The 26,818-nt window shown below is 40.2% G+C and overlaps 2 protein-coding genes across 2 annotated transcripts; both read left to right on the forward strand.

Annotated features, from left to right (window-relative positions):
- Positions 1-6,605: 6,605 nt before the first annotated feature.
- Positions 6,606-10,170, forward strand: FABP7 (fatty acid binding protein 7). Its single transcript, XM_058836008.1, has 4 exons — positions 6,606-6,795; positions 7,439-7,611; positions 8,233-8,334; positions 9,803-10,170. Exons 1-4 carry the CDS (start codon positions 6,723-6,725, stop codon positions 9,851-9,853), a joined length of 399 nt encoding a protein of 132 aa, XP_058691991.1. The 5' UTR covers positions 6,606-6,722; the 3' UTR covers positions 9,854-10,170.
- A 2,239-nt stretch (positions 10,171-12,409) lies between these two features.
- On the forward strand, positions 12,410-25,063 carry SMPDL3A (sphingomyelin phosphodiesterase acid like 3A). The gene is made up of 8 exons (XM_058836006.1): positions 12,410-12,757; positions 14,185-14,398; positions 15,458-15,602; positions 18,499-18,595; positions 19,851-20,029; positions 21,181-21,361; positions 23,256-23,380; positions 24,558-25,063. Exons 1-8 carry the CDS (start codon positions 12,667-12,669, stop codon positions 24,867-24,869), a joined length of 1,344 nt encoding a protein of 447 aa, XP_058691989.1. The 5' UTR covers positions 12,410-12,666; the 3' UTR covers positions 24,870-25,063.
- The last annotated feature ends 1,755 nt before the right edge of the window (positions 25,064-26,818 follow it).

Raw genomic sequence — 26,818 nt, forward strand, 5'->3', positions numbered from 1 at the left:
ATAAGTTTCTTCCAGGCATCTTCTTTCAGACAGCCTTTGAACTTTGCTTTTTTTTTTTTTTTTTTCTTTTGACTGCTGTGACTCGAAACTTCTAGGTAAATTTATAAAGGATGAAATTAAATGCTGGAATGTAATGAGTATATTTAGGGGAGGGAAGACAAAGGGCAATGAGGTGGAGTTAAAGGCATGACAGTTTCACCATGTTTCCTCTCTGTAGCCCTTCTTTTATCAGAGCATTTGAGCCAGTCATGACCTGGTCCTGCACCCTCCACTGGCTCTGGACTCAGGATGTTTTGAGCTCTGGGTGCAAGGCTGATCAGTCAAGAAGGTTTCAAAGGTCTGGAGGAAGATGCTATTAGAAGCCTTGTTTAAATATTACAAGACTAGTTAATGATTTTGACCATAGAGGGTCTGGTTTATGTTTACTGTTGCGGTGCTGAGAAGGAAACCTTTCATAATACGTACACATGAATGTATGGAATTAAAGGAACAGCGTCAGTATCTATACCTCCCCATAATTATCTAGGCAGGGACTACATGCCTGCTTTCCTTTGTGTGTATATCTGTATTTTTTCCCATTACAAACTCTGGATCTGGTAAAGTACAAGCCCACACTTAGCAAGTGGGATGTGTTTATAAGTTTCCCGGTATAGAGTTGTCTATTGTGACCATCTCGTGTGATTTCTTGCGTAATCCAAAATACATAACTTCTCTGAATTACTTCCTGCATCATGTCCAATGGATGTGTTTGTTAGCATAGTTTACAATTTGCAGGGTTGAAAAGTCTTATAAGGCAGTTTGAAAGTTGGCCAAAGGCTTAAGTCTCCTCACAGGTAATATGCACTTCATTTTTAATATAAATTTATGTAGGTTTAACTTTCAGTGACTGGAATTTTGTGTACCAGACTGGAGAGGCCACAGTTTCTCTGGGATTGTCTCCAAACAACCAGCATGACCAAAATTTTCCCCAAGCTTGTCTTTGTACTGCTCCTTATTTAAATCTAGTTATCAACTATCGTAACACTGCAATGCTTCAAGTTGCTCTAAAATTTCGTGTTCCAGGAAATTTATGTATTTAGACTCATGAAAACTCAGAAATTAGTCAGTGCTTGGTCACAAACCAGTATGTAAAGCAGGGATATGGTTGCACTCTTGAATGAATCAAGTTAGATATGTAATTCCAGCTAGGTCACCCAGCATGAGGTTTCATTTCAAAAGCCTGATTTGTGTCAAGCATTTGTTCATCCATGACAGGCCTATAAATTGATAACCTAATTAAATTATTTATCAAGACTGTGGAATTCATATATTTCTCTGGATGCACTAACACTGCTTTTTAGAACTTCTGAGGAAACAGCTTGCTCTGGGTGGGAGGTTTTGATTTAGAGGACGCAAACCCAGAGGAGTGTGGCTCCAGCTGCGTCTGGGAGATCATATCTGGCTCCAAAAGGCTGTACCTGTGTCCTGTCAGTCTCTAGCTCAGTCGAACAGAGGAGAACCTTAGGGGTATCCACATGCAGGTAGCTAATGAGCTGAGTTTTAACTTTGCATCTGTTTTACAAAATCAGTAGGTTTTTTTCTTAAAATCTTGAATTCTAGAAATTCAGTCAAATAAGCCTGATTTTACTTCTTGCTTAAATCTCAGCTGGTACTGAGAATGATTTCAGTATATTGCAGAAAATGGAATGCTTCAGAATGGACAAACTGAACGAAGGTACATTGAGCCATTCCAAAAGTTTCTTAAATTCAGCCCTGCAGATTGCACAGTTATTTTTTGTTCTGCTGAAAGGATATATCTTGGGATTGATTAGCTTGAGATTTGTTACCCTGGGTTCCAAACAATCATGCTTATTTATGTATTGGACAGCCTTCATAGTGTATTCTAGGGCTACAGGAAGAGAACATGATATTCATGATGTATAGTTACAAGTTAAACTTGTACCTTTACACTGTAAAATTTATACTGATTATGATAAAAATCATTCCCTTCTTTGCTACAATACAGAGTCCTTGGACCTTAATACAGAGGGTCTTTCTGCTCCACTAATATTCTCACTTGTCTGCCCTGAACACCAAACCTACATGTCTCTCAGAATCAGCTGCAACAGGTCAAATGGAAGTCATCTAATCTCCTTAAACCTATGTGTTATTTTTCCATTCCTCCTAATAAGAATTACTTTAGTTTATTGTGTTCATAGTATTCACATGCCTTCTAAATTTCTCTCTAAGAAACCTTGGTTTCTTACTTCCTTACATATGCCCATGCTGAAATTGTAAGTCTGGAAAGCTGATTTCTTGGATTGATTTTTTACAGTAACTAGACAGCTATTGTGACACACAGTATCAGCCACACAGTATAATTTCTGTTACAGTTTAAGGGCTTTTAAATAGTTTTTCTATTCTGAAAGGTAAAAGAAAGCAAAAACAAATATTAAAATAACAAAGGCCTAATGGCACAAAATTAAAGTAACTGTCTCATCAATATATTGGGACTGGGAGCCAGAAAGGTGCCTGGCTTTAATGCAGGCTAATTCTTTGAGGAGAATGTCTGACTCGAGTTTTCTAAATGTAAGTGACACAGTAACATTAAACAAGAGATAACCTCCCAAATGCCTTTCAGAAGCAGAGAACATTCTGGAGATATTTCATAACATTTGCTTACTTTAAATCATTGTCAACCAGCTGTCCTCCCAGTTTAAACCAATCCAAATATATGTCTAATAGTTCATAATGAGGTCTTAGTGGGTATTTACTTTCCAGGACTCTCCTAATCTCATGTCACACCAATTTGTAACGTAAGAGAGAGTCTACAAGAATGAATGCATGATCACAGACCACTTCGTTTTCACCAATTAGCAACCAACACCAGAATTAGACCTCACCATGACTTGTGTCTAATGCTAGCCTGTCCTGGCATTATTTTGCTTGAGCTTTACAGTGCAGGAAACCTGCTGAAGGTGTTCTTAAATTTTGCCTAAAATATGTCATGCTCTTAGAAAGGATGTGGTGTAAACATGTCTTTCCTGCTCCTGCCTGCATTACCTTGCGCCTCACCTATCATCTGGTCCAAAGCTCCAGCAAAGCCCTTCCCATGGCATTTATACAGCACAAAACTGGATTTGTACAGATGCTTCGTAGCTGGGGCCATTCTGTGACCATTTGTTTGTGCAGCTGCATAATTGAGTTTCTTCTTCATAAGGTATTTATCTCTTGTTGAACCTGGGATTTCTAATGAGCTGTCCATTGATAGAATAAGTAAACCTAGGTATTTTCTGTGACTCACCAAGAGCACTGAGATGGCTCATTCTTATTAGGGGATCAGAAAATCTCTTAGACAGCTAGAGGACATATAAGATAATTTTAGTTAAGAATATTCTACTGCCATGTTTGACATTATATTTTTCTGCAGCACCAAAAACGAAATCACACTCAGCCCTGAAGTATCATCCTGTCTGACACAATAGCTGCTAAACTCTGTTCATTCCTCTATTACACTGAGATCAAAGCTGCACAGAGATTCACAGCAGGGCTTCAAACAAGCCTAAAATTTGCGGAGAATACCCTAGCATGCTGTCCATAAATAGAGGAAACTTCTTTCAGCTGCACATTATTTTCAGTTTCCTTAATAATACTAAGCATGTAAAGAAATGCCTAAGTGAGCTAGGACCCTGAATCCTGCTGCCTTTCAATGGAATTCAATTCCTAAAAGGCCTCTCAATGTCTACATCTGCTTTTGTACCAGTGGAGTTAGGCCCTGGTATCATTGCTGCCCTTTGTTGCACATATGGGTACAAGATGCTCTGCAGTTCATGGACTTTCATTGCCAGAAATGTTTGAATAATGCATAATTACTACATTATCTGAAGGTCATATAGTATCTTCTTAATGTAGTATTCCAGCTATTGTACTACAAAGATGGTGAAAAGACAGAGATTTAACTGAATTAGTATAGCAAGAGAGCCCTGCCTATATTATATCCAGAGAGGGACAGAGCAGAAGGACAAATAAACCTGACTTCAGATATTAGCTTCACCAATTTCCCTACTTTTCTACAGCCAGGCACTAAGCCTTTAGTGACTGGCTGTCATGATTAGATGCTCAGCAGTTCCTGACATAGATTATGAGCAATCCACACATGATAGAACCTCATGGTCAGACTTTTCTACCACAGCAGCCTGGTGACCATCCTGTGGTGCTCCCTTCTTCCCTATAACTGCCCCCCACCCTTTTTTTTCTTTTCCCTGAAGAAGTCATTTCTTTTCTTTCAAAGTATAGAATGAAAGCTGAATGAGGCCAATGGCCTCATTCTCTGAATGTCTGAGGGCATGTGAAGCAGGGATATAACAGGGGGAAAAGTAGCCAAAAGCAGGTTGTCTGATGTTTGAAGGCTGAAGGTTAGGGCAGTCTCACCAAATGGCCTTTGGAAGCAAGGATTACTCATTACACAGAGATACCTTGCTGCAGAATTTTCATCTTTTAAGCAGACCTTGTACAGGGAATGCAAATGTGCCTACTTACACTGCTCAGGTGGTGTAAAGGGTTTAGTGTAAAGGAGAATGAATCCCTGGCTGTTCAGAATCTCCAGAGATACTATTTGTCGCAGTAGCACACGGTCTGTTAAAACCATCCAAGTGCTGATAGCACAAAAGCAACTCCAAGCTGGTCTCTTGTGCAGCGACCTAAATTGCGCACCAGGTATTTCACACCAGGGTCTCTGTTTCAGCAAAGCATTTATATTGATCAGGATGACTTGTACTAGTTTTTGATGTTAGCATAACTCTTGCCTAAGCGTCCACAATAAGATAGATTCCACATAAGATGCTATGGAAAACATTTTGAACTGTGGCTTGTCACCCCACAAAGGAGTCAATAATGTAACATTTCCTACTGTTGATTTACCCTGGTCCCAAATCATCACTAACACAGACAGGTGGGAACTCACCCTCATAAAACACAATGTGAGGACTCTGGCAACCTATCTACTTAAGAAGGAATGTGAACATTTTAACAGACCCTTGTTTTATATTTGAAGCATGGCACAAAGTTTTACAGAATGTATTTTTCTTAAGAAATTCTTACTTACTTCCTTCCTCTTAAGGGCAGATCATTACACTAATACTTGTCTTATTTAAATACATTGAGAAATCCTGACAGAACAAAGCTATCCCATCAGGTATGACTGCTTAAATTATGAAGGATCCTGAAAAGGCTGCTTCCCAAAGGCCAGGCTGCAGTATTGTCTGGAAGAATGTGCAAGGCAGAAGTGTCCTTGAGGAGTCCAGCTACCAGGAGTGGCACTGAATCGCTTTCAGGAGTTTTATATCACAAAGTCCGTGAGGCTGGTTGTATACAATCCCTAGTGAGCAAAGAAAGCACGAGCTCACCCAGCCTCTGTTTACACATCTGCACCAGAATAATAAACAGGGGCTCCAGGGCTACTGTAAAGAAAATCTGTATGAGCAGATAACTTTTTCTTGTCAGTACTGGGAGAGGAGACACTGCCAGTTCATGAGGATATTGCTAAAATAGTTCAGAATTTAATATCACAGAATCACTGAATGATTTGGGTTGGAAGGGATCATCCAGTTCCAAGCCCCCTGCCATGGTCAGGGACCGTTCCACTAGTGCAGGCTTCTCAATGCCCCATCCAACCTGGCATGCTTAAATTAAAACTCCACCAGAAACATCATTTTCCCTATACACAAAGAAACTGCCATACTACAAGAGCCTGAAAGAAATGCAAATGATGGTCAAAAACTAATCTAAAAGTATTAGAAAATAATTCCTAATTATTTTTATTTTGTATGGCTGAACTAGGTGGAAAATTGTTGAGGTTTTGTTCCTAAATCATGTAAATTCTCTTTTGTGCAGTCCCTGAGTTTTGTTGCAGGAACTGAAGTGCTCGATTCACTATTCTGGAATCCATCCAAGCCATAGGTCAGGAAAAGCTGACACCGTGGGATGTCCCACAGAGACAAGCTGCTTTCTGAAAAGCACTCGAGATGAGACAAGATGACCACCTAATGCCTTCATAAATTTCAAAGAACAACTAGAAGGAAGACATTCCTTCTCTTGCAGAAAAGAAAGAGAAAGAAAAAAAGAAAAATAAAAGAAAAAGGTTTTAAGCTCTTTTCCTTTTTCTTCATTCTTAATCTCCAAATGATGATAGTCGTGGAGCCAAGATGCTGTTTAGAGCCAGGAACAGCAAATACCAAGTTCAGACAGCATCCATAGAGATGCTATTCTGGGTAAAGGGGTCTGCACTTGGCCAGCACCAAAACGGCCTTGGATATCTTCATGGGAAAACTTTTGGAGTTGGCGTTCTGCAGTAGCGTTTACGATCCTGTGTTTTCACTCAACAGCCCTTCCCGCTGGATGCCCGCTTCTCGTTTTGCCCGCGCGTTCCTTTAACAGCGAGACGGGCGGCGGTGTCCCCGGGGCGCCTCGGGCGAGGAGCGGTGCGGCAGGCGGAGGCAGCCCCTCTCCCTGCCCTCTCCACGTCCTGCCTAGTGTCCGGCCGGGCACCCCGCGCCCCCTCCCCGGCGGCGGGAGCGCCCTCCCCCGGTGGTGCGGGCGTCTCCGCGGCGGCCGTCGGGGGCGGACCGCGGCCGCCCCCCGCCTCCGGCCCCCCGCCGGGCGCCGGCTTTAAATGCGGGGCGGCGCGGCGGCAGCGGTGCTCCTGCTACCCCCGGCACCGCGCTCGGAACACGCAGCCGGCCGCCATGGTCGAGGCTTTTTGCGCCACCTGGAAGTTGGTAGACAGCCACAACTTCGACGAGTACATGAAGGCACTGGGTAGGTACGGCCGGGCGGCGACACCTTAGGAAACCTTGGAATTTTTCACCGTCTGGAAAAAAAAAAAAAAATTAAAAAAAAAAAATTTGAAAAGGCTCCCCACTATTGCTAGAGGTTTAGGTTTAGGTGAAACATTGGCAGCAGTGATGATGATGGAGGGGGCGGTTTTGGTGGCTGTGCTTCTGTCCATAGGGCTAATTCTATGCGAATCATTAATTTGGGGGGGCAGGGTGTGTTTGTGTGGGAGAGGCTCCGGGAAATGCCGCCGGGCTATGGGAAGTGTGTGAAAGACGAGCACGTGCTGCCTGCGGATAAGTTTGAAACAAACAAGCAGAAAAGAAATCACCATGCTGGAGTGATAAGGAATTGAAACTGAGCCGCAGAAGGGATCGCGGCCGTGCGTGTGACCGCGGACAGAGCGCGGTGCCGCCGTGCTCGGCGGCGAGGGAGGGCGCGGAGCTACAGCTGGGCGGACTGTAGCGATGTACAAGGGCACGAGAGAAGCAGAAAGCAGCGTTTCACAGGGATAGCTTACAGCTGTAGTGCGGGGTAAAAGATCTCTCTACGTCGATATGTGGGGAAAAAAAAAAAAAGTAAAAATACCGAAGTTTTATGTATTTCTCTTTTCCCTTGAATGGTCTAGGAGTGGGGTTTGCAACACGGCAGGTGGGGAATGTGACTAAACCCACTGTGATTATCAGCAGCGAGGGGGACAAAGTAGTGATAAGAACTCAAAGTACTTTCAAAAACACAGAAATCAGCTTTAAACTCGGAGAGGAATTTGATGAAACTACCCCAGATGATAGAAACTGCAAAGTAAGTGAACTCTGGGGCTGCCGTCGCCTCTCCTTTTTTCTTCCCTTCCCCTCCCCCCAGGCTCTGCCCTTTGGTGGGGTAAAAGAAAAAAAGTAACTTCTGTTGCTACTAGTTATAGCACGGCAAAGGACGGGAAAACAAGGCAAGATTGAGTCCTGCTGCCCGTACGTGCTTACACCATTACTTTTTTGAATGTATCACCTTGCCAGCTCCCTGTCCGTCGTCCAGTGTCAGTTGATTGTGTTAGTTGCCCGCTTTTCTCACAAGCCAAATATCATCTTTTCCCAGTCAAAAGAGTCAGATGCCTCTTTTCCTGCACCTTTGGGGGCTTAACATCAAATATTATTCCAGGCCACATCTGAAACAGGTTCCTGGGAGACTGGAACTCAAAGGAAACAACTTTTTCATCCTTTGACACAAACAAGAATTGTGTGGATTTCATACTTAAAAACGAGGATGATTCACAGCCTTGGCTTTAAAATGGCTGGGACTACTTTATCATTCTAGATCCACATCCATCTATTGAAGAGAATTCAATAGAACAGTGCATGCTGCATGTGTGAGCAGAATCCCAAGTACCCTAATTAAAGGCATGTCTTTGTGTTTCTTGGTATCTCACAGTCAGTTGTGACCCTGGATGGAGAGAAGCTAGTGCACGTACAGAAATGGGACGGCAAAGAGACAAACTTTGTGAGAGAAATAAAGGATGGCAAAATGGTAATGGTAAGTATAGAGCACACTAAGCATTTGCATGCACTGCAAACACTCCCAACTTACCTTTATCTCAAGCTTTGTGAACAGTGTGACTTAGACACAAACCCTAAACTAATTGATGGGGAACGCTAGCAGGGATTTCTAAAATGTTTATTTTGGTTTGGTTTGTCTTGTTTTACTGACAATTAAAAAATTGCCAGTGGCTTTAGGCAGGTCAGCCTGTGGATTTCCAGACATATATATGTTCTTTATAGACTTTTGTGTAAATACCCAGGAAAAAAGTCCTGATGAGCTTGTAATGATACAGAATTCTTGATTATATAGGAAATTATCTCTTGCCAGTGGCAATTTAGACTTCTTTAAAAACTTTTTATGTATGCACACATAAATAGTATTTACTTACACAGAACAAGTAGTTTCCTATGAAAATAAAATTACAGTATTATGGGAGCTAATAGTTTTTTTCATATTTAATAATAAAGGGTTTATTCCTCCTGTCTAGTTAAAAACCACGACAAACAGCAATTGTGTGGAGAAAAGTCAGAGAAAATTCACCTGCTTTTCCTGACTTTTTCGGAACAAGACTATGGGCTTGATAATAAATGTTATTTTATAACATAATACATGAATAAATGTTATAAGTTACTGTAGCTAATGTCCAGGATAGCACTTTCCATGGCACAGAGATGTAGCTTTCAAAAACAAAAAGTCTTCAGCTATACTAATCTATCAGACTTGATTGTTGAAGACCAGTTATTTTGTTTCCTAATTATTTCAGAGAGTATCTGTGTGGATGAAGACTTACAAATAATACAAACTTTAAAGCACAGTGAAACACAAGTGACAAGTGTTTCAAGGGAAAACACATGCTTTGCTTTTTGAAGCAGCTATGCATGAATCACACAGATATAGAAAATCTTGTCCTTTGGAATTTGAATACAATGAGGTGCCTTGTTCTACTACAGGAAATAGCTCCAGAATGCACACAGTAGTTGGTGTTCTGCACAACTGCAGTGACTAGAGTATTTGGTAGTTCTAGCTATACAGGGTACAGAATACATTTTTTTTTAAGACAAGGCTCTCCTGGAGTTTATATTTATGCATAATAATATAGAGGCCTTGTAATTTTAGGTTGCACATCTTAGTGGGATAAAGCTTGGGAAAATAAGTGTTAAGTCTGTATTAAAACAATCCTATATTTTAAGAAAATAAACAGGAAGTTAAATTTTTAACAGCTGACTTGTAAATGTGCATTGTGTTTCTTTGGTGTGAAAGCAGCAAGGAGAAAGCATCATTTCTTATGGGAACCATAGCTAAGGCTAGGCTTCTTGTTCATTTAAAATGTCAATGACCTATTTGTTTTTCTGTAAATTACATAATATAAGCCAACCTTGATTTAGCATGGACTTCATAATGTGTTAAACCATTACAGAAAATGGCCCAGCCTCTAACATTTGTCTTTTCCTTGGACTTGCAGACTCTCACCTTTGGTGACGTGGTTGCTGTTCGCCACTATGAGAAAGCGTAGAATACACCCAACTTCTGTCCAGATATTACTTCTGCTGGATGGGTTAATGCCCTGTCCATGATTGATCGTAGCTAAAATGCACATTTCTTGCATGAAAGGTTAATAAAGATTTTTTTTGTTGGGGGGGTGTTTTTTTATAAAAAAAGTTATGCCATCAAGCTGGCATGCTTGTTCTGTATAGTGAAACAGTTTAAACTTGGCATTAAATTTCTGATACACTTGCCTCTTTTTTTTTTTTCTTTTTTACAGTAAATGAAAAATATTTGAATAGTTTTGAAATACAGATAAAACAAATTAAAACGTTTTTTAAACCTGTGTTCCTTTTGTATTTAATCAGCTAATGTATTGGTGTCCTGGAGGGAGGTATTCAGAGTTCCTTTTTCTGAGTTAAAAGGCCAGAAAACCATGTGGTACACAATGATGCAGCAACCTTTCTATGGAGTGTAGAATACTTGGGGAAATGAAAAATTTACTTTGGCTTTTTGCTGGAAAAATATAAACTTAACTGTGTTTATGTAGACAGAGAAGTGAGATGTTCACATAAGTTTCAGCTCTTCACTGGGAATTTGTTACTAAGTGCAGATTAAGGTCAGTAGATTGACAGATAATGTTCCAAAGTTTGTAGAGTTTTGATTTTAATAGTTAGAGTTTTAAATCTGTTTTGATAGGTTTGGTGGGGTTTTTTTTTCTAATATGCAAATATTGAAGTCTTTCACAGGGTGGGACGAAAGGGTCAACATCATAACTCCCTTACATCGGTCCCCACAGGAATGGGAGGAAAACAGTACAACATGAACCTACTGCATTTCCCTCAGAGCTGTTGTTTCATAGCTAATATGTACAAGAGATAACAATTTGCACTGTGAGCAATTTAAAATAAAATGCTTCTTAAATGAGAAATTAAAACCTTATTCCTGAACAATATATTCCTATAAGGCCAGAGAGGAAAACACTGCTGTATGCTTAGGAAAATTGAAACAGATTTTTGGCAGCATGGAGGAGATTGTTTGGAGAGTCCATGTTTTCTATACACTGACTCAGAGAACCACACAGAGGTGTAGCTACCTACAGCCTTGTAAACAAAGGCAAAGCTGAGCTGTGGATTTAGCTGGTCATTGCTCTGTGAGCGGTATGTGTGGCTGTAGCCAGAGGTGCAGGAGGGGCATCTTGCCCAACTTCCCAGGCCTCATCCTTCAGATCTGCCATGTGATAATGTGAAGAGTCTTCTTGCTTCCCTGGATAGATAGAATAACATGGGTAACTCATCTGACAAAAATCCACACATAACTAGCACCTACCCCACACAAACATAAAATCAGTGTTGTTAATTTTTTCACAAAAAACAGTTTGAAAGGAATATTTAAGTTGGTTTTCTCTTGTGGTAGAACACTGTACTTCTAGAAAACAGAGCCCTTTATAATAAGCTTTTAGAAATATATTTTATGTGGTAGACAGTGATAGTTTTTAAAATCTAAGAGCTGTCTTTTTTTAATCAGAGAAATGAAAAGTAGAATGTGATCTAGTGGTATGGGAACTCCACTTGCTATGCTTTGGGCTATTTCACTGCTAGAGTGCAAGTTATTTTTAAGCAGCATCTTCTGCCCTTTGGTTGTATCAATCAATTTAATCCTCAGCTTCAGTACCTAAAACAGCCTTTATCTCCCTCTCCTCTGCCTGCTTGCCTGTGGGTGCATTTGCCACATGACTGTCCTTACCAGCCACCTTTTCTCAGAAAGTTGGGAGCAGCTGCTTTTCCCTTTTCATTGGAGTAAACAGACTTGCTTTCCCAATACTGCCATTTACCTGCACAACAAATGTTTTGTGGGGTCATGAATTAAAAAACCTAGGTGTTTGTTTTTCTTAAATACTAGGAAAGGAATGCAGAGGAAAATTATTAAGACTTCGTTTAGAAATAAAATCTGATTGATAAATGTAATGCATTACAGTCACTTTCAAACAAAGAAAAGTAACCCTTTAAATAAAAGCTACTTTTCCCTATTCTAAATATTACATTAGTGTCAAATAAGGGAGAGAAAAGTGGTGCTTGTGAGGAAATTACACTGCTCAGAGGAGTGGAAAAGAGGCGAATATACTGACACATGGGACTTCCATTTGCTGCTGACACAACTTTGCAGAGCCATGACAGGAACAGCAGTGAGCAATGGGACACTTCAGGGGAACCACAGGATTACATTATTACCGTGATCATCTCCTAAAACTGACGCCAAGTACTCTTCCCCTATATGAAACTACTCTGACTTCAAAGTTCTAAAATTTTTGGCAGCAGACTTGTATTTACAATATACCTCATCACTGCCCTTAAGCTTTATTAAAGGTGTACTTGACAGTATTTTTCATAGTGTTGGGTGTTGTTTTGTTTTGTTTTTTAAAGCCTTAAAAGTAATCGGAATCCATTTTTACATGTATGCCATGAGAAACCTTGCTTCCGAAAGACGCTTGAGACTGGCGGGGGATGTAGAGCACAGCCGCCTTGCATCAGCCGGTGCCCCGACTCCAGCCCTGCCCGCGGCCAGGCTTGGCTCCTGCGAGCTCCTTAGCGCCGAGCCGGGCGGGGGTGGCACCCCCTGAAGGTCACCGCGGCCACGGCCGGCTCAAGGCGGCAGCCCGAGCCGCCGTCCGACAGCGGGGTCGCGGAGCGGGGCGGCTTCTGGCCCCGAGCGGCGCGGGCGGGGCGCGGTGGTTTCCGGCGGCCCCGCGGAGGGCCGGGGTTTGCACAAGCCGTCCGGGGCTCGCCTCTTTCCCGGTCACACGAGTAGCGCCGTCGGCGGGCCGGGCGCTCCCGCAGGGCCGACATGGAGCTGCGGGCGGTGCTCGGGCTGGCGCTGCTCTGCTCCGCGCTGGAGGCGGCGCCGGCCGGCCCGCAGCGGCCCCGCTCCGCCGTGGGTGAGTCGGCCGGGGGTCAGCGGCTGAGGGGCCGCCCGTGGAGGGCGGGGGAGGCGGCTGAGGGGCGGCCCGGCGAGGGAGGCCCGGCCGGGGGCCGCTGCCAGCCCGGCGGCGGAGGGGGGGGCGGGCTGCGCGGTCCCTTCTTGCGGTGGCCCTTCCCTCCCCCTGGCACCGCTCCTCGCACATAACCTGCTGCCGTAGCATTCCCTGTCCCAACTGGCTTCGGCCACACGTGACTGCTAGATCAGTCCACATGGCTCTTTTCAGGTACGGGGGTTACACGGGGTTTATATTTAGTCGTCCCGGCAGGCCGGCGGGTGAGGTGAGGTGAGCCCTGCCCTGCTCTGGCGCGGTGTCCCGAGGCACGCACTGCAAACACCGCGTTTGGGGGCTGTGCTGGGCTGTGCTGGCAGCAAACACACGCTCTGCCTGGCCTGATCCCCGCTCGGGGCGTGCGTGCAGGTGAAACCATGTAGAAATGGTTTCCCACAGAATTCTCATCCCATGTTACTCACACTTGCCTCGGGACAAGCACACAGCAGTGTCCCGGGGTTTGTCTCCTGTTGGTAGGCATCACAATTTTACAGATTTTGAAGATCATCTCTAGTCTTTGATTCCTGAAATAAAACTCCATGAGGTACAGCCGTGTGGTGCCTGTTCACCCATAGAGTGAGCGTGTGGCCTTGGGAAAAATCAATTTATATCCGTCCCTATTTCACAACCACTGCCCCAGATACATGTGTGCCTTTACCAAGTGCTTTGAAACTGACAGAAAGAAATCACTCTAAAATTTACATGAAACTTGAAGGCTGATAGTTTAACACAGATTTTGTTCATCTTATTCTACATATTCCTATACTTCTCAGCTCCTTTATCCATGTAATGCTATGTAACAGTGGCTGAGAGCATGTCAGCCTGGACAGTAGTGGGTAGGTAGGGCTAACACAATGCTCTATGGTGAGAGGCCCAGTCTCTACACATGTGTTGTTTCTTGTCTTTCTTTCTAGACATCTTTCTTGTCATCTTTTACAGTAGCTTCCAGCCAGGGAAAGTCTGGAAAAATAATTAAAATGAGGCTCCCTTTCTTTTCAAGTGGAATGGAGAAGTCCTTCTGTTGCCTCTACTATCCAGTTTCCAGATTGCTATTAATGGAAAGGAGGTGATTTTTCAGTTCCTTCCAATCTCCATTTCATTTTTAATGAATAGCATATACCCATGCCTCTGCTTCTGTTTTCAGATTTTCTAAGCAGTGTACATGAAGGACTCATCAGGAAGAACTTTCCCATACTTACCAGGCAGGCTAATCAGAAACCTATTAACTTTAAATAGGAGCTGTAGATAAACTGGAGTAAACTTGGCATTACCCTGGTATATCCAGTTCAAATGCAAATAAAGAATTTCCTTTAATCTTTGTTTTCTGAAAACAGGGCAATTCTGGCATGTATCTGACCTACATTTAGATCCGACTTACCACATTACCCCTGATCGCACCAAAGTCTGTTCTTCTTCCAAAGGAGCCAATGCCTCCAACCCAGGCCCTTTTGGGGACTTTTTGTGTGATTCTCCTTATCAACTTATTTTGTCAGCATTTGCATTCATGAAGGATTCAAAAGAGCAGATTTCATTCATGATTTGGACAGGGTAAGTGTTCAAGTCACTCTGCACTTAAAGCTGGATAGCCAAATAGTGTGGCAACTCACAAGTTTGTATTTGCACCAACGGATTTAAGTTTAGTATCTCACAAATGCTAGTTGTCCCTTTAGTTGTCCAGATGGTGAAAGTGGAAGAGTGAGTGAGAACATAAGGCTTCAGGACAGATTTTGATCTCTGTAGTAACTGCTAGACTGTTCATTGTCATATTTAGCATAGGGCTATGTTAGTGTGAGTTAATAAAAATGGTGCAGGGTGGGCAGGAAGTAAAAAAAGCAAAAAGAAAGGTCAGGGCAGCAACTGACTCATTGCAAGCTTCTGTTGAGTAAGAACATTTACCTTTCCTGTTCCAGACTCTCAGAGATGTTACCTGTGAGGTTTTGTGTGCCTTAGCAGTGGCACTAGACAAAGAAGTGTGAAAGGGAGCAGATTCATAGTACTATGCTATCAAGGCATAGTACTGTGCCTTGTTACTTTCTAGGTATTCATAAAAGATAGCATTAGCTTACCCTTCTGCCATAGCAGAACTCTCAGTTCTAACATCACACAATTTTTTAAAGCATACATCAATGGATAATTTATCAAAGAGATTAGTATTTTTGAGTGTGAGAACTAGTTTGTTTATGTTAAATTACTCGTTTTTGCTGGGAAAGAGTGTTAAATATGTGAAGGCAAGTGATTAATTTATTTCACTTACCTTATTGTACTTAATTTTCAACAGGATATTGTTGAAAGGGAAAAAGAAACTAGCAATGCTGTGCAGGTGATGAAAGATATACAATACAAACTGCACAGTAGCTCAAAATGATGACTAATTTCTAAGAAAGCTTCATTATGATAAATATGAATCATAGGATAGACATTGTCTAAACAAGTCTACTTGTTCGTGTTTTTTTAAACAAAAGCCTTTGCAGAGAGCCTTTGATTCTGTGATTTTAATTAAGTTGTATAGTAGTGTTACATGCTAGAATGTAGATGTGTTTGCAGACTTTTTTTGCCTTCCTTGTGTTGCTAACAAACCTTTTTTAATCAAACCTTTTCCTTTTTCAGAGATAGCCCTCCTCATGTTCCTGTAAAAGAGCTCTCAACAAAGTTGGTCATTAGCATCATTGGTAATCTGAGTTCTACAATTCGTAGTTTCTTTCCAGATCTTCAGGTTTTCCCAGCCTTAGGCAATCATGACTACTGGCCACAGGTAAAACAAGTTAGAAATTTGTTCATACATCATACTGAGCGTGTTTCTAACTCCTGGGAAAGCATGTATGAAAAATAATTATGTGCAACTGTTATTCTGGAGACAGAATTCTACAGTTAGCATATAATATTATAAATAGTTTCACTCTAGAACAGAAACTACATGACTCTCTGTGCACTTACCTAAGGAAACCCTGACCCTGGGTACAATCTGTACATGGCCTGAGGTCACACAAATTTACTACTAATCATTCCTCATGGCTTAGAACCACCATATGTCAATGTAGTTAATACACACATACTTTTCCTTACTGTGTCATGTGTCATGTCGTGCATGGGTATACAGTAACTTAATCTAGCAGAAGTGACATCAATAATGGACCTGTGAGCCTGTGGTAAGTTTCAAAGCCTACTGAAACGCCTGCTGGAAATCTGTCAGCAAGCATCACTAGATTTTTTTTGTTGTTTTTTAACTAAAATAATAGCTGAGTTTTTGTAACATTCCCATAGTTTCGCCACTCCTATTAAAAATATGTCTACTTTTCTTTCCTCATTGGACATTTAGAAATAATCACATTGATGATTCACTAGTTATGTGCAGCTGAGGATGTTGCTTTTTCACTTTGACTGTGCTGAATATTGTTCTTGGCATGCTCAAAAGTAAACAGTTGCTTCATTTGTCCTTTAAAGTGTTTTGTGGGTCGATCTGGCAGCACACTGGATCAGAAGCAAATGCTGTCATTGGATGTGAGGGTATTGGAAGGGATGTGAAGCAGGTCAGCTGAAGTATTTTGTTTGAAATTCCTCATGGGAATTCAGTAACACCCCTTCACACCCTCAAGGCTTGTATTCCAGCTTTCTCTGGTGTTTTTTAGGCCTGTCGGGGTATAGGTTGGTGCAGCAGGTGATTGTGTGATAGTCAGTGTCATTGCTGGACCTGGTGGTTTCCTAATAGGGGCATAGCAGAGGTGCTAAGAGACATGGCAAAGGAAACATGAGAGACAAAGTAACAGCTAGATGTATATTGAAAGTGTGAGTGCACAAACCAAACTGTGACTTCAGTCCTTTGTGTTCTTACTGTGGTAGTAAAGCTACAGCTTTTCATATGCACTGGCATAGGGACAGGCTGATTCACTAGAAAACACTGGGAAAGTATTAAATAACACCTTAACTGAAGTGTCACAGAGTGTTTTGTGTCCGCTTTGTTTTTTTTTAAAATGTCTTAGCAGAGAATTGTTATCATTCAGCAATCTCATTTGACAGAGGAAAAAAACCCCAACAAAAACCTTGTAAACAAAGAATGTAGGGACTTTTTCAACAAATATGATTTTGTTTGTGAAATTAAATCTGGAGACAGAAAGAAAAGATGCTCAGGAAGGGCAGATGGGCAGCAAATAGAAAATTGAAACAAGCCGGTGACTGGAATAACTGTTGTTAGTTCTCCCTGCACAAAGCCACTCAGGAGTGTTTCTGTGATAGTTTGAAAAGGCATGTTTCACCAATGTGCAGAACTGGCATGCTTTTCAGTTATTGTTTGAAAAAGACATAGGATCAGATAGTCCCCACTATGGGGTTATTTCAACTTGTTCAATTTTTTAATGTTTGTCTTTTGCTCTTTATGACATTTCTTTTTTTCATATGGGTGGGCTTGGCAAATAGCCTGTAGAGTGGAAGCTATATGGAGCAAGCCACACACTGTAGGCTGTTCCAAATCAAGTGTAAAAGCTGTGCACGCACTGCAAAACCAAAGAATTTTATTGCTCTTTTGTGTTCTGAGTTGTCTGTCTTAACAACTGAACAATCCTGGGTGATTTTTCTTGAAGAACCTGTTAAAAATACTACTCAGGTTAATCAAGCATTGGCATACCTTTCAGATCATATATTGTGACCTTGGCCTTACTGCATAGCCTTACTTGTTTCACACCCTTGCTCCTGTTTAAAACAAGTCCCCAGACTGCTTATAGCAGTTCAGAGAACACTGACTTGCCTGGGCCAAGAGCACCTTCGGTCCATAACATGGCCTCTTATCTAGAATCAGGTTTTTTGCTGCATCTGTTAGTGACTGTTAGCTCTGGCTCAAAGCTGTCCTAACAGGACATGTCTGGGCGCTGCAATCAACAAATGCCTCAACAGACGTCTGATTGCTCTGCTCCTAGACAGAGACTTACTGCCTGAACCTCTAATAACATAGGTTTAGTGTCAAAGATCTTAGAAAGGTCAAATTTTATGTTTAAGAAAACATGGACTGCAATTTTTTCAATCCGTGGGTTTTTTCCTTCTAGCACCAAGACTTCAGATGTTTTAGGAAAGGCAAGGACAGGCTGGTATCTTCCTGTCAGGGTTAGAGCAGAGCATGGGTCTCATCAGACTGAAGAGTGCTACAGCCCTAATTACAGTTAATGGGAGAAAACATTGACAAAACTTTCCCTTGTACATTTTAAAATGTTTTCTTACAAGAAAAAATGGACATCATGAAAACATTTGTGAATTTCACCAGAATGTTTCTGAGGGCCAAAGAGTTTTGGGGAGCTGCTATGAAACTCAAGTTACTTGAAGAAGAAACTTATTTTCGTCCAATTGTCTTTATTTTTAGACTTTGACTTGGCAGTTGATGTATTTATTAATTTTGCAGAATGTATGGTTTTCCATTCTGCTGTATTCTTAAGGCTTGACATATTTCTGGCATTAGTTTAATAATGCATTGACAATGCCATGCAATCAGTTCTAAGTTTAGGCATTTTTTCCTGATCTGGATATTCAGAAGTTGTTTTTTTCCCGTTTTGAATTCCTCCTAGTGATGACTGATACATTTTATGCAAGAGGTCAGGCAGGATAATTTAGTGCATTTTTTGTCTGTGTGTCTGAATACTAAGACTTAGGCAGGTTCTCTTTCACAGGACCAGCTTCCTGTAACTACCAGTGAAGTTTACAATGCTGTAGCAGATTTCTGGAAACCTTGGCTGAGTGATGAAGCAATCAATACCTTCAGAAAAGGTAAAGTATGGCAGTAATACATTGTGAAGCTAGGGCTTAGAAAATGAATGTTTCTGTGGATTTGTCCTGTTTGTTTAGCTAAGTCTCATAGGATGAGTCAGAACAATGGATTATCTATAATGCTTCTCCTGGAAGAAGTTACTTATCTTTTTGAATGGCAATGCTTATATTCAGAATACATTTATTACTTTCTGATACAATATTTATCACTTCTTGTAACATGTTTAGTGTTATTGACTTTGTACCAATGCATGTGAAATATCTTTCTGCTTTCGAGACCTCATAACGCTTTTTAGATGAGGGTGCATGACGCACACGAAACTTTACTTTGATGGGAAAAAAACTGTTAAAATGCTGTTTCTGTTTTAATGGCATATGTATTTCAGAGCACACTGAATAGGTACATTTTTATTCAGGGTATGATGGCACATAGCTTTGGTGATTATGCCATTAATATTTGTGTGCACCTTACTAAACTGGCAGAATAATTATATCCTAATGAGAATTTTTCTTTTTAGCAAACAACTGAAATGTTCAATCCAATTTCCAATCCACTCAAACATTAGGGATTTGGAAGTTACATTTGTGTTTTTGTGTCCTGAATGAAAGCAAACTCTGGATAAGAGTGGAAGTAGAAACTCGAATGAGGGTAATAAAACTCAAAGAGGCAGACCTTAAGTTAAATTATATTGTTATTCTTCTGTTGCCATGGCTCCATTGAAGTCCATGAACTATGAATTTATACCTATTGAAGAAGCTCAGCATGCCATGGAGAATTTTTGGAGCAAGGATTGAAAAATGTGATCCTTACTTTTTATCATATCATCAGTCTGAAGTCAAATGACTTCCAAAGTACAAGGCTACTAAGCTCAAACAGTTGTTCCTGAAGGAGCCTCTATGTTTGCAGTATTTCAAGAAGTATGGGCCTTTCACAACTACTGTATCTGTCCATGTGGAAGAAATATTACAGGGCACTTTTTGCATGTCAGTTGGACAATTGCACCTAAATACTGTCAAATAAACACTAAGATAATACAGGCAAGAATTCATAAATAATTCAGTGTCAACTTCTATAAAAATGTGGCTGAAAATATTGTTAACAAGTTCTATTGTGATAAGGTGACTGTGGCTTGAATGAGCATGATATTCTGTTAGAAAGAGGAAAGTTGGGTATTTTGTCAGTGGTGTACTTTGATTATAAAGTTGTGCTTTGAAGCCTTTAATTTGTCATCTGATGTTGGTCTTATTTTCACAGGTGGCTTCTACACGCAGCTGTTTGAATCCAGTAATAGCCATCAACCACTCAGGATAATCAGTCTGAACACAAATTTGTATTACAGCCCCAACAAGGTAACTGTGAATATCACAGACCCAGCCAACCAGTTTGCCTGGCTAGAGGAAATACTTGAAACCTCTTCACAAAAGAAGGAAAAGGTAGGGATCTGGAACAGAAGCAATCATTATTTGTTTCAATTTTGAAAAAAATAAAAAAAAAAAAAAAGATGGAAGAAGTAGAAATAATGAAAGTATAAACATGCTTCTAGAAGAATAATAATGCTGCCAAAGATACTACAAAGTCAAAATTTTATTTTTTCCTAATTCCTCCTTTAATATGCACATTTTACAGCAATAATTAATAAACTAGTTGAATTAAGTTTCTCAAATTATATAGTAAAATACTTTTTCTTTCCTACCATGTAAAATACTGTAGAGGTCAGTTTGACCTTTTTACACATAGCCTTTAATTTTAAAACATATGCTCTTGGCCTAATACAAAAGCTAACATATTTTATTTTCATTGTAATGTAAAGTATCAAAAATAGAAATTAGAAAAGAGTTTATCAGCCAAAAAATTTAGCCAAACTGCAGTACTTGCTATCATTTGAGTGCTATAATAACTTGTCTTATAATACACAGGTTTTGAAGTGAAGGTTTAAATTGTTGGCTCCTGATTGATTGATTGATTGATTGGCATGGGGATAGGATCATCATCTGAGCAAAAGTATTTAATTGAAACATGTTTGCATTTTGCTACAGTGTTGCAATTTTGGAATATTATATTACACTCAGGAGAAAAGAGATATCCCTTTCTCAGGAAACCCTGCAGCATGTTAGTTGGTGTGTGCAGTTGGCACTAAGTATCTACCTCAGACAGAGGAGTTTTAACTAGTTATCCATGTTTCTGGTGACTCTCTGACTCTCTGGAGTAGACTGTAATACTCAAACATAATTTTTTTCTTCTGTCCTCTTGTGATGCCAAATTATAAGCCTTGCCCTAGTAACTTATTTTTTTTTTCATTTGAAGTAATTGATAACATTTTCCTTAGGCCTAAGACCATGCACAGATTTATTGGAACATTTTTTCTCCCCAGTAATATACTAAACTGGTATTTTGAATTCAGGTGATCTTACTGTTGGGATTTTATATTAAAAAACTGTCATGATTTACAGCTTTTAGAATGCCATTTTAAAATGCTTTAAATAAAGTGTTACTATGAAACTGTGGTAACCACTTCTAGGATACATCTAAGATTTTAAGTTTCAAATTAAGGTACTAATTGTGCTTTCTGTATTTAATTCCTTAGGTGTATATAATAGGTCATGTCCCCATAGGATATTTGCCATATGCAAGGAACACTACAGCTGTCAGGGAGTATTACAATGAGAGGCTGGTAAAGATTTTTCGCAAATACAGTAGTGTTATTGCGGGCCAGTTTTTTGGACATACACATAGAGATAGTATCATGGTCCTCCTGGATGAAGAAGGTAATGATGCTTGTTGACTCCTGAACTTTTTCTTCCTGATTAATAGCAAATTAATACTTTCTTGCATGTTCTTTCTAGTCAGCCTGCGTTATAAATAATTGAAAAAAGGAAATTGGGATATACTGTCATGTATTACTTATCTCACACACTCCAATTTTATTTCCAAAGAGAACCTTGCAAGGGTGACTGTCTTTTTTTTGTTGATGTCAGCAGAGACTCCCCAAGCTTCCTAACTTTTTTTTTTTTTTTTTTTTTTTTTAAATGAATGCTTATGCCTATTCAAGAATTTCTAGTCTTTCCTCTCTGCTCTCCCAGTGACATGGGCAAATTATACCAGCCAGTTGCTATTGTGTAATGTGTCAAAGGGAATGTTCTCAGGCCAGCTAGACATGCTCTATGTTCTTGTATTTCCTGCATCATTACTGTGCCTCTCTGCTGAGTTCCCTGCTGCTTCAAAGTTAATTAAGATAAGGGTAAGCAGGAGGTAGGGGAAAGAAAGTCTCTGCCTGTTGCATCTCTTAGATCAGCTAATTTCCCTTCAAGAAAATCACCCACGTTGAAATTTTTTTTTATTGCTTTGAAATCCCTTAGTTCTAAGCATGGGCATGGCCATATGGAGCACTTGTAACATCTCTAACAGAATAACTCTAACAAGTTTTGTCCTCATATTAGAACTGTAAGAGGTTACCCAAATGTTAAATGGCTTTTCATCTATGATTTATATAAACTCATATGAGCAATGTGCAAAATGCTGACTAGGTAATACTATTCCAAATATTTACCTTTTTACATGGTGTTAATCTCTAGTAAAAAAGAATCCAGCCCAGTTAAAGAACTGGGCTTTCTTTATTTTTTATTATTTTTTATTATAATTTATTATTTATTATTTTATTTTTTAAATGATGCTAAATGCAGTCTTATACCTATATTTTTTCACATTGTCCCATATGTTCATGAAACCATCATCTCTACTGCAAATTTCACTGGGAACAGATTGATCTTGGTGTTTGTTGTTAAAGTTTGCATGTGCGAGTAACTACTTCCCAATTATTTTAGTAATTTTGCATCTTTTGACAAAATTTAAATAGTAATCAAATACACATTGTGTTTGTCTGTACAGTTTTAAACTGTCTTCTATTCAGGCTGTCTTCCTCTTGACAAAATTCCAGCGAATTCAAGACAAATGCAATATTGCAGCCAACACCAGTGTACTGAAATAGACCTCAGCTGTATTTTCCCCACAAGAATCTACTGATTTTCAAACTTTCAAAACTTCTGCCTATATGTGGAGGCTGACCTTGTGATTTCACTGCTGTGACACTGCTTTCTTTTCGTTCCACTGAGAACTTCTCAATGTACTCACCTGCACTTTCTGTCTCAATAAAACTCACATACATCCTCATGGTTCAGTTGCTGTAAAGGTCGGTGTTCACACAGTAGGTGCTGAGCTACTCAGGGTCAGATGATGAAACAGACCCTGGTGTTTCTAATAACATCATAAATACATACAGCAACGTGTAAAATACAGTATGGAATCAGCAACTAAAGTTTTTAAATATTTATTTAGTAGAAATATACTAAATACAGAGACTTTACATACAAGCAAGACCATTTTCAGCTTTGGACAGACAGCTGAATTGGTTGGGAAGCCTCTAGTATAGACAGGCTTAAATGTTACACACTGGAGTGGGTACTGTGATATTTCACATTGGGTTTGGCCTATCCATTGGAAGTATGGCAGTTCACAGTAGATACATCTAAATCAGGTGAAAAAATTTCTAATGTCTTTAAGCCTGTCACTCTTGTTTTTACTGTGTTGGTAGTCTACAAAAACATTTGTTTGAAAAAGAAATGATTGAAAGAAAACTTCTCCTCAACTTCCCTTTTTCTGCAGAAAAGCCAGTCAATTCCTTGTTTGTGGCACCTGCTGTAACCCCAGTGAAGGATGTATGGCAAATAGAGTCCAATAACCCTGGTGTCAGATTGTATCAATATGATCTTTTTGACTACAGCTTGCTGGTAAGTAAAGATTTTAAAGCATTATTTAAGACTTTATAGTGTCAGTAAAAATTACAGCAAGATTTCAGTCTTTGTAGTATTATGGCTGCTGGTGATGGAACTTGGGTGCCTACACTTACTTTTTCTTCCTGGGCATAGGAAAGGAAATCTAAAAGAGAACTTGGTTGCTCTTCCTGTGCCTGCAGAGCTCCCCAGTACTTTCTGCTCTGTATTGAATATTCTTATGATGTAGAATCAAAGACAGAATTTTTCTGGGCGAAATCCTAAAACTGTTTGCAGGGATCTCTGCAATGCTGAAGGAGGTTCATCTGAATCTTGCATGCTTACATACCAATTTTGTTTTCTGGTGATAGCCTGAGTTTTGGGATGCAGCCCATGAAATGTTTCTAAAGGGTGTAAAAGGGCTGATGAAGAAAGCACTTTTAACCATAGAATGTTTTTTGTAATCATTCACCTTCCTATATAGAGTTTTTATAGGGAATATTAGATAAATTTAGAAGGAAAATGAAAAGTAGAAGGCTTCTACTTTGTAGTTTCATGTGATTTTTGGAGATAAAGTGAATCCTGTGTAATTATTTTGGCTGTGAATGGTTTAGGCTTTCTCTCTGTAATTCAGGATAAAATCTTGACCCTACCGAGTTCAGTGACAATGCACCCTGCAGCTTGATTGGGACTGGGGTTTCTCTCTGGAGACCTATGCTAATTCAGGCTGCTCCTTTCTTGTTCAGATTTCACTCCTGCATCGACATCCATCCTTTTCCTTAACTTCTCCCTGGGCCGTTCTTTTTCTGTCCGTTCTGCCCCTCAAGTAGAGCCCACAGAAAGGAAACTTCTGGCTCTTTTGCCCCACTCCTAAAGCAGATATGAGCGTTGTGGAGTTTGGACAGGAAAGCCCTCTAAGACTGCCACTGCTGCCTTTGTGGCTCCTTTTTCTCCTCCTCCCCATCCCCCCACCATTACCGCTCTGCAAGTACCGGCTTTGGGTGTAAGCCCAGCGCTTGGGGTGGGACGTGACCTTCTATTCACATGTGAATAATAAGGAGTGACAGCTTCCTAATCAATATATCACTCCAGAGACTTAATGAAGCAGGGAAGAAAGCAATACAGCAGTGCCTATTTCTTTTCTTTCGTTCTTTCTTTCTTTTTTTCTTTTCTTTTTTTTTTTTTTTAACTGTAGGATCTTTGGCAGTTTTACTTGGACCTCAGAGATGCCAACAAGAAAAATGAATCGAACTGGAAATTAGAATACATCCTGACTGAAACTTATGGCATTGAAGACTTGAAGCCAGAAAGCCTATACGAAATGGCCAAGCAGTTGTCTATGCCACACAGCACACTGTTTGAGCAGTATTACAGTAACTATATTGTGAGTTATGACAAAACTATTCTCTGTGAAGAGGGGTGCAAGATCTGCCAAATATGCTCAATCCTCTATTTAGATTACTCCTCGTACACAGATTGCATCAATCAGGGGGAAATGTGGAGATGAAATCTCTGTGCAGTTAATGCAGGTAGTGACTTTAGCCTGTGATTTAAAGAACCTGCTTGTTCTTTTGCTCAAGCACTGACATGCTTGAGCCTGTGGGACTTCTCTACATCTCAGGGGAGTGGTAAAACTCCCTAGATCTTTCTTTTTGCAAATGTTTTCTTTTATCATCTAAATAAAAATTTATTTGCTATGTAGTAGTGGCCAGATACTTTGCTTTGCCTCAAGTGTTCTGTACCCTCTTTAACAGGCATCCCATTGTGTTGGAATAGAAGTTACTCAGGTCTTTGTAAATCCGAGTCTTATTTCTCAGGGTGTGTAAACACAGGCAATGCCATTTCAGGCTTGGGTTTTTTATGGGAGCAGGTTTCAACCAATGGCTGTCAAAATTTGCAAACTGAAGTCGGCAAAACCTGCATTTGCTGAGACTTGAGTGCAGTTATGTTGTTGATGCAATGCCAGTATTAGATATCTCTCTGTGCCAAATTTTCCCTGTTAATCCCTGAAACCCATTTCTTAGGGGCATTTTCTAATGATGGCACAAAAGTGACTTAATGGAATACAAACCTCGATTCTGTAAATGCTTAATCTAATTTTTCAGAATATGTTTGCCCAGCACAGAGTGCTTTTTTCTTACAGTAGAACTATGTACATTGATACAGCTGTCAAGGACTGTCCTGGTAAGAGATTTTGCTGCAGACCATATATCAGATTTAAATTGATCAACATCAGTAATTGGACTCAGCATATACATTGTCTGCAGCACAGGTAAACATTTACATGTCTTGCTGGTTCTTAGGTTTTCTTTTTTCAGAGAGCAGTCTAGTACTTAATGTGAAGTCCATCACATGTTCAAATTTACAGTTGCAGAGATTGCTTCTTCCTCTTCTTATGGCTACACATGTGCACAAGATGATGCTATTAAGATAGCCCTTTATCTGGTGTGTGTATAACCAAGAAGGACCTTTATCCATTTTTCTGCCACACAAAAAGCTATACTTTTGGAAACTTTGGTAATAAAATACAACACAGACCCTGCTCTATATTATCCCTGAGTAAGGGGAGCTTTAGAAGTGGCTATGGAACAAATCCAATTGATGGGTTTTTTATAATGAGATTAAAGCCTTTACTGCAGCTGTTGAGGAACTTCCTGGGTTTGTTTCTACTCAGGCTTGAAATATTCAGCAGAAAATTTGCAGATAAATTTTTGGAGTCTGTAGCATCCACAACTGTAGATGCAGATACTTCAGATTTCTCATGCATCAGTCATCCCCAGAGAAAATGGTTGGTTTGTTAAATTTGCATTCAGAAACAAATCCTCCAGTGCACAGCAGGCAGTCATGTATTTTAAATTCGGTGCTTGGAGAAGATAATGGTGAGCATGTAGACTCTTTAGTTATCTGCTCTGCCTGGCCTCAAATGGATCTGGATATGTAAATAACCTAAATTAACGTGGGCACTGTACAGACTGTGAGTGTACAGACTGTGAGGAAGTGCCATAAAGTTTCCGTTCTGAAAGCTGATGATTCCTGTGTGTTGTACATGTCCCTTGGTTGTGATTCTCATTGGTGTGTTTATTAAAAAAATGCCTGTTGCCAGTACCCATTTTCCAAGGGAAGCAAGCAGAGTTGTGGGTGGATAGCATAAGGGCAATTGGAGCCGTAGGATAGCTGAGCTTCCTCCAATTTGCCAGATGGATTTTGTTCAGTTCAATCTTGAGCTTTCAACCATGATGTTTTTTTTTCTGTGAGTTCTGTGGCTTCCATTGAAGCTTAATACCTACAAGACATCCTGGAAACACTATAAAAATTATCTAGTTGTATTCTTCCATTACAGGCTTCTTTATTGCTAAACTTTAGGAAGAGCTGGACCACGTGGTGATTTGGCAGCTACAGAATTCTGGAAGAGGGGTATGCTCTGATGGGATGTTGGGCATCCTGCTTACTAGATTA

The sequence above is a fragment of the Poecile atricapillus genome, chromosome 3, assembly GCF_030490865.1.
Source record: "Poecile atricapillus isolate bPoeAtr1 chromosome 3, bPoeAtr1.hap1, whole genome shotgun sequence".
NCBI classification, from domain to species: Eukaryota; Metazoa; Chordata; class Aves; order Passeriformes; family Paridae; genus Poecile; species Poecile atricapillus.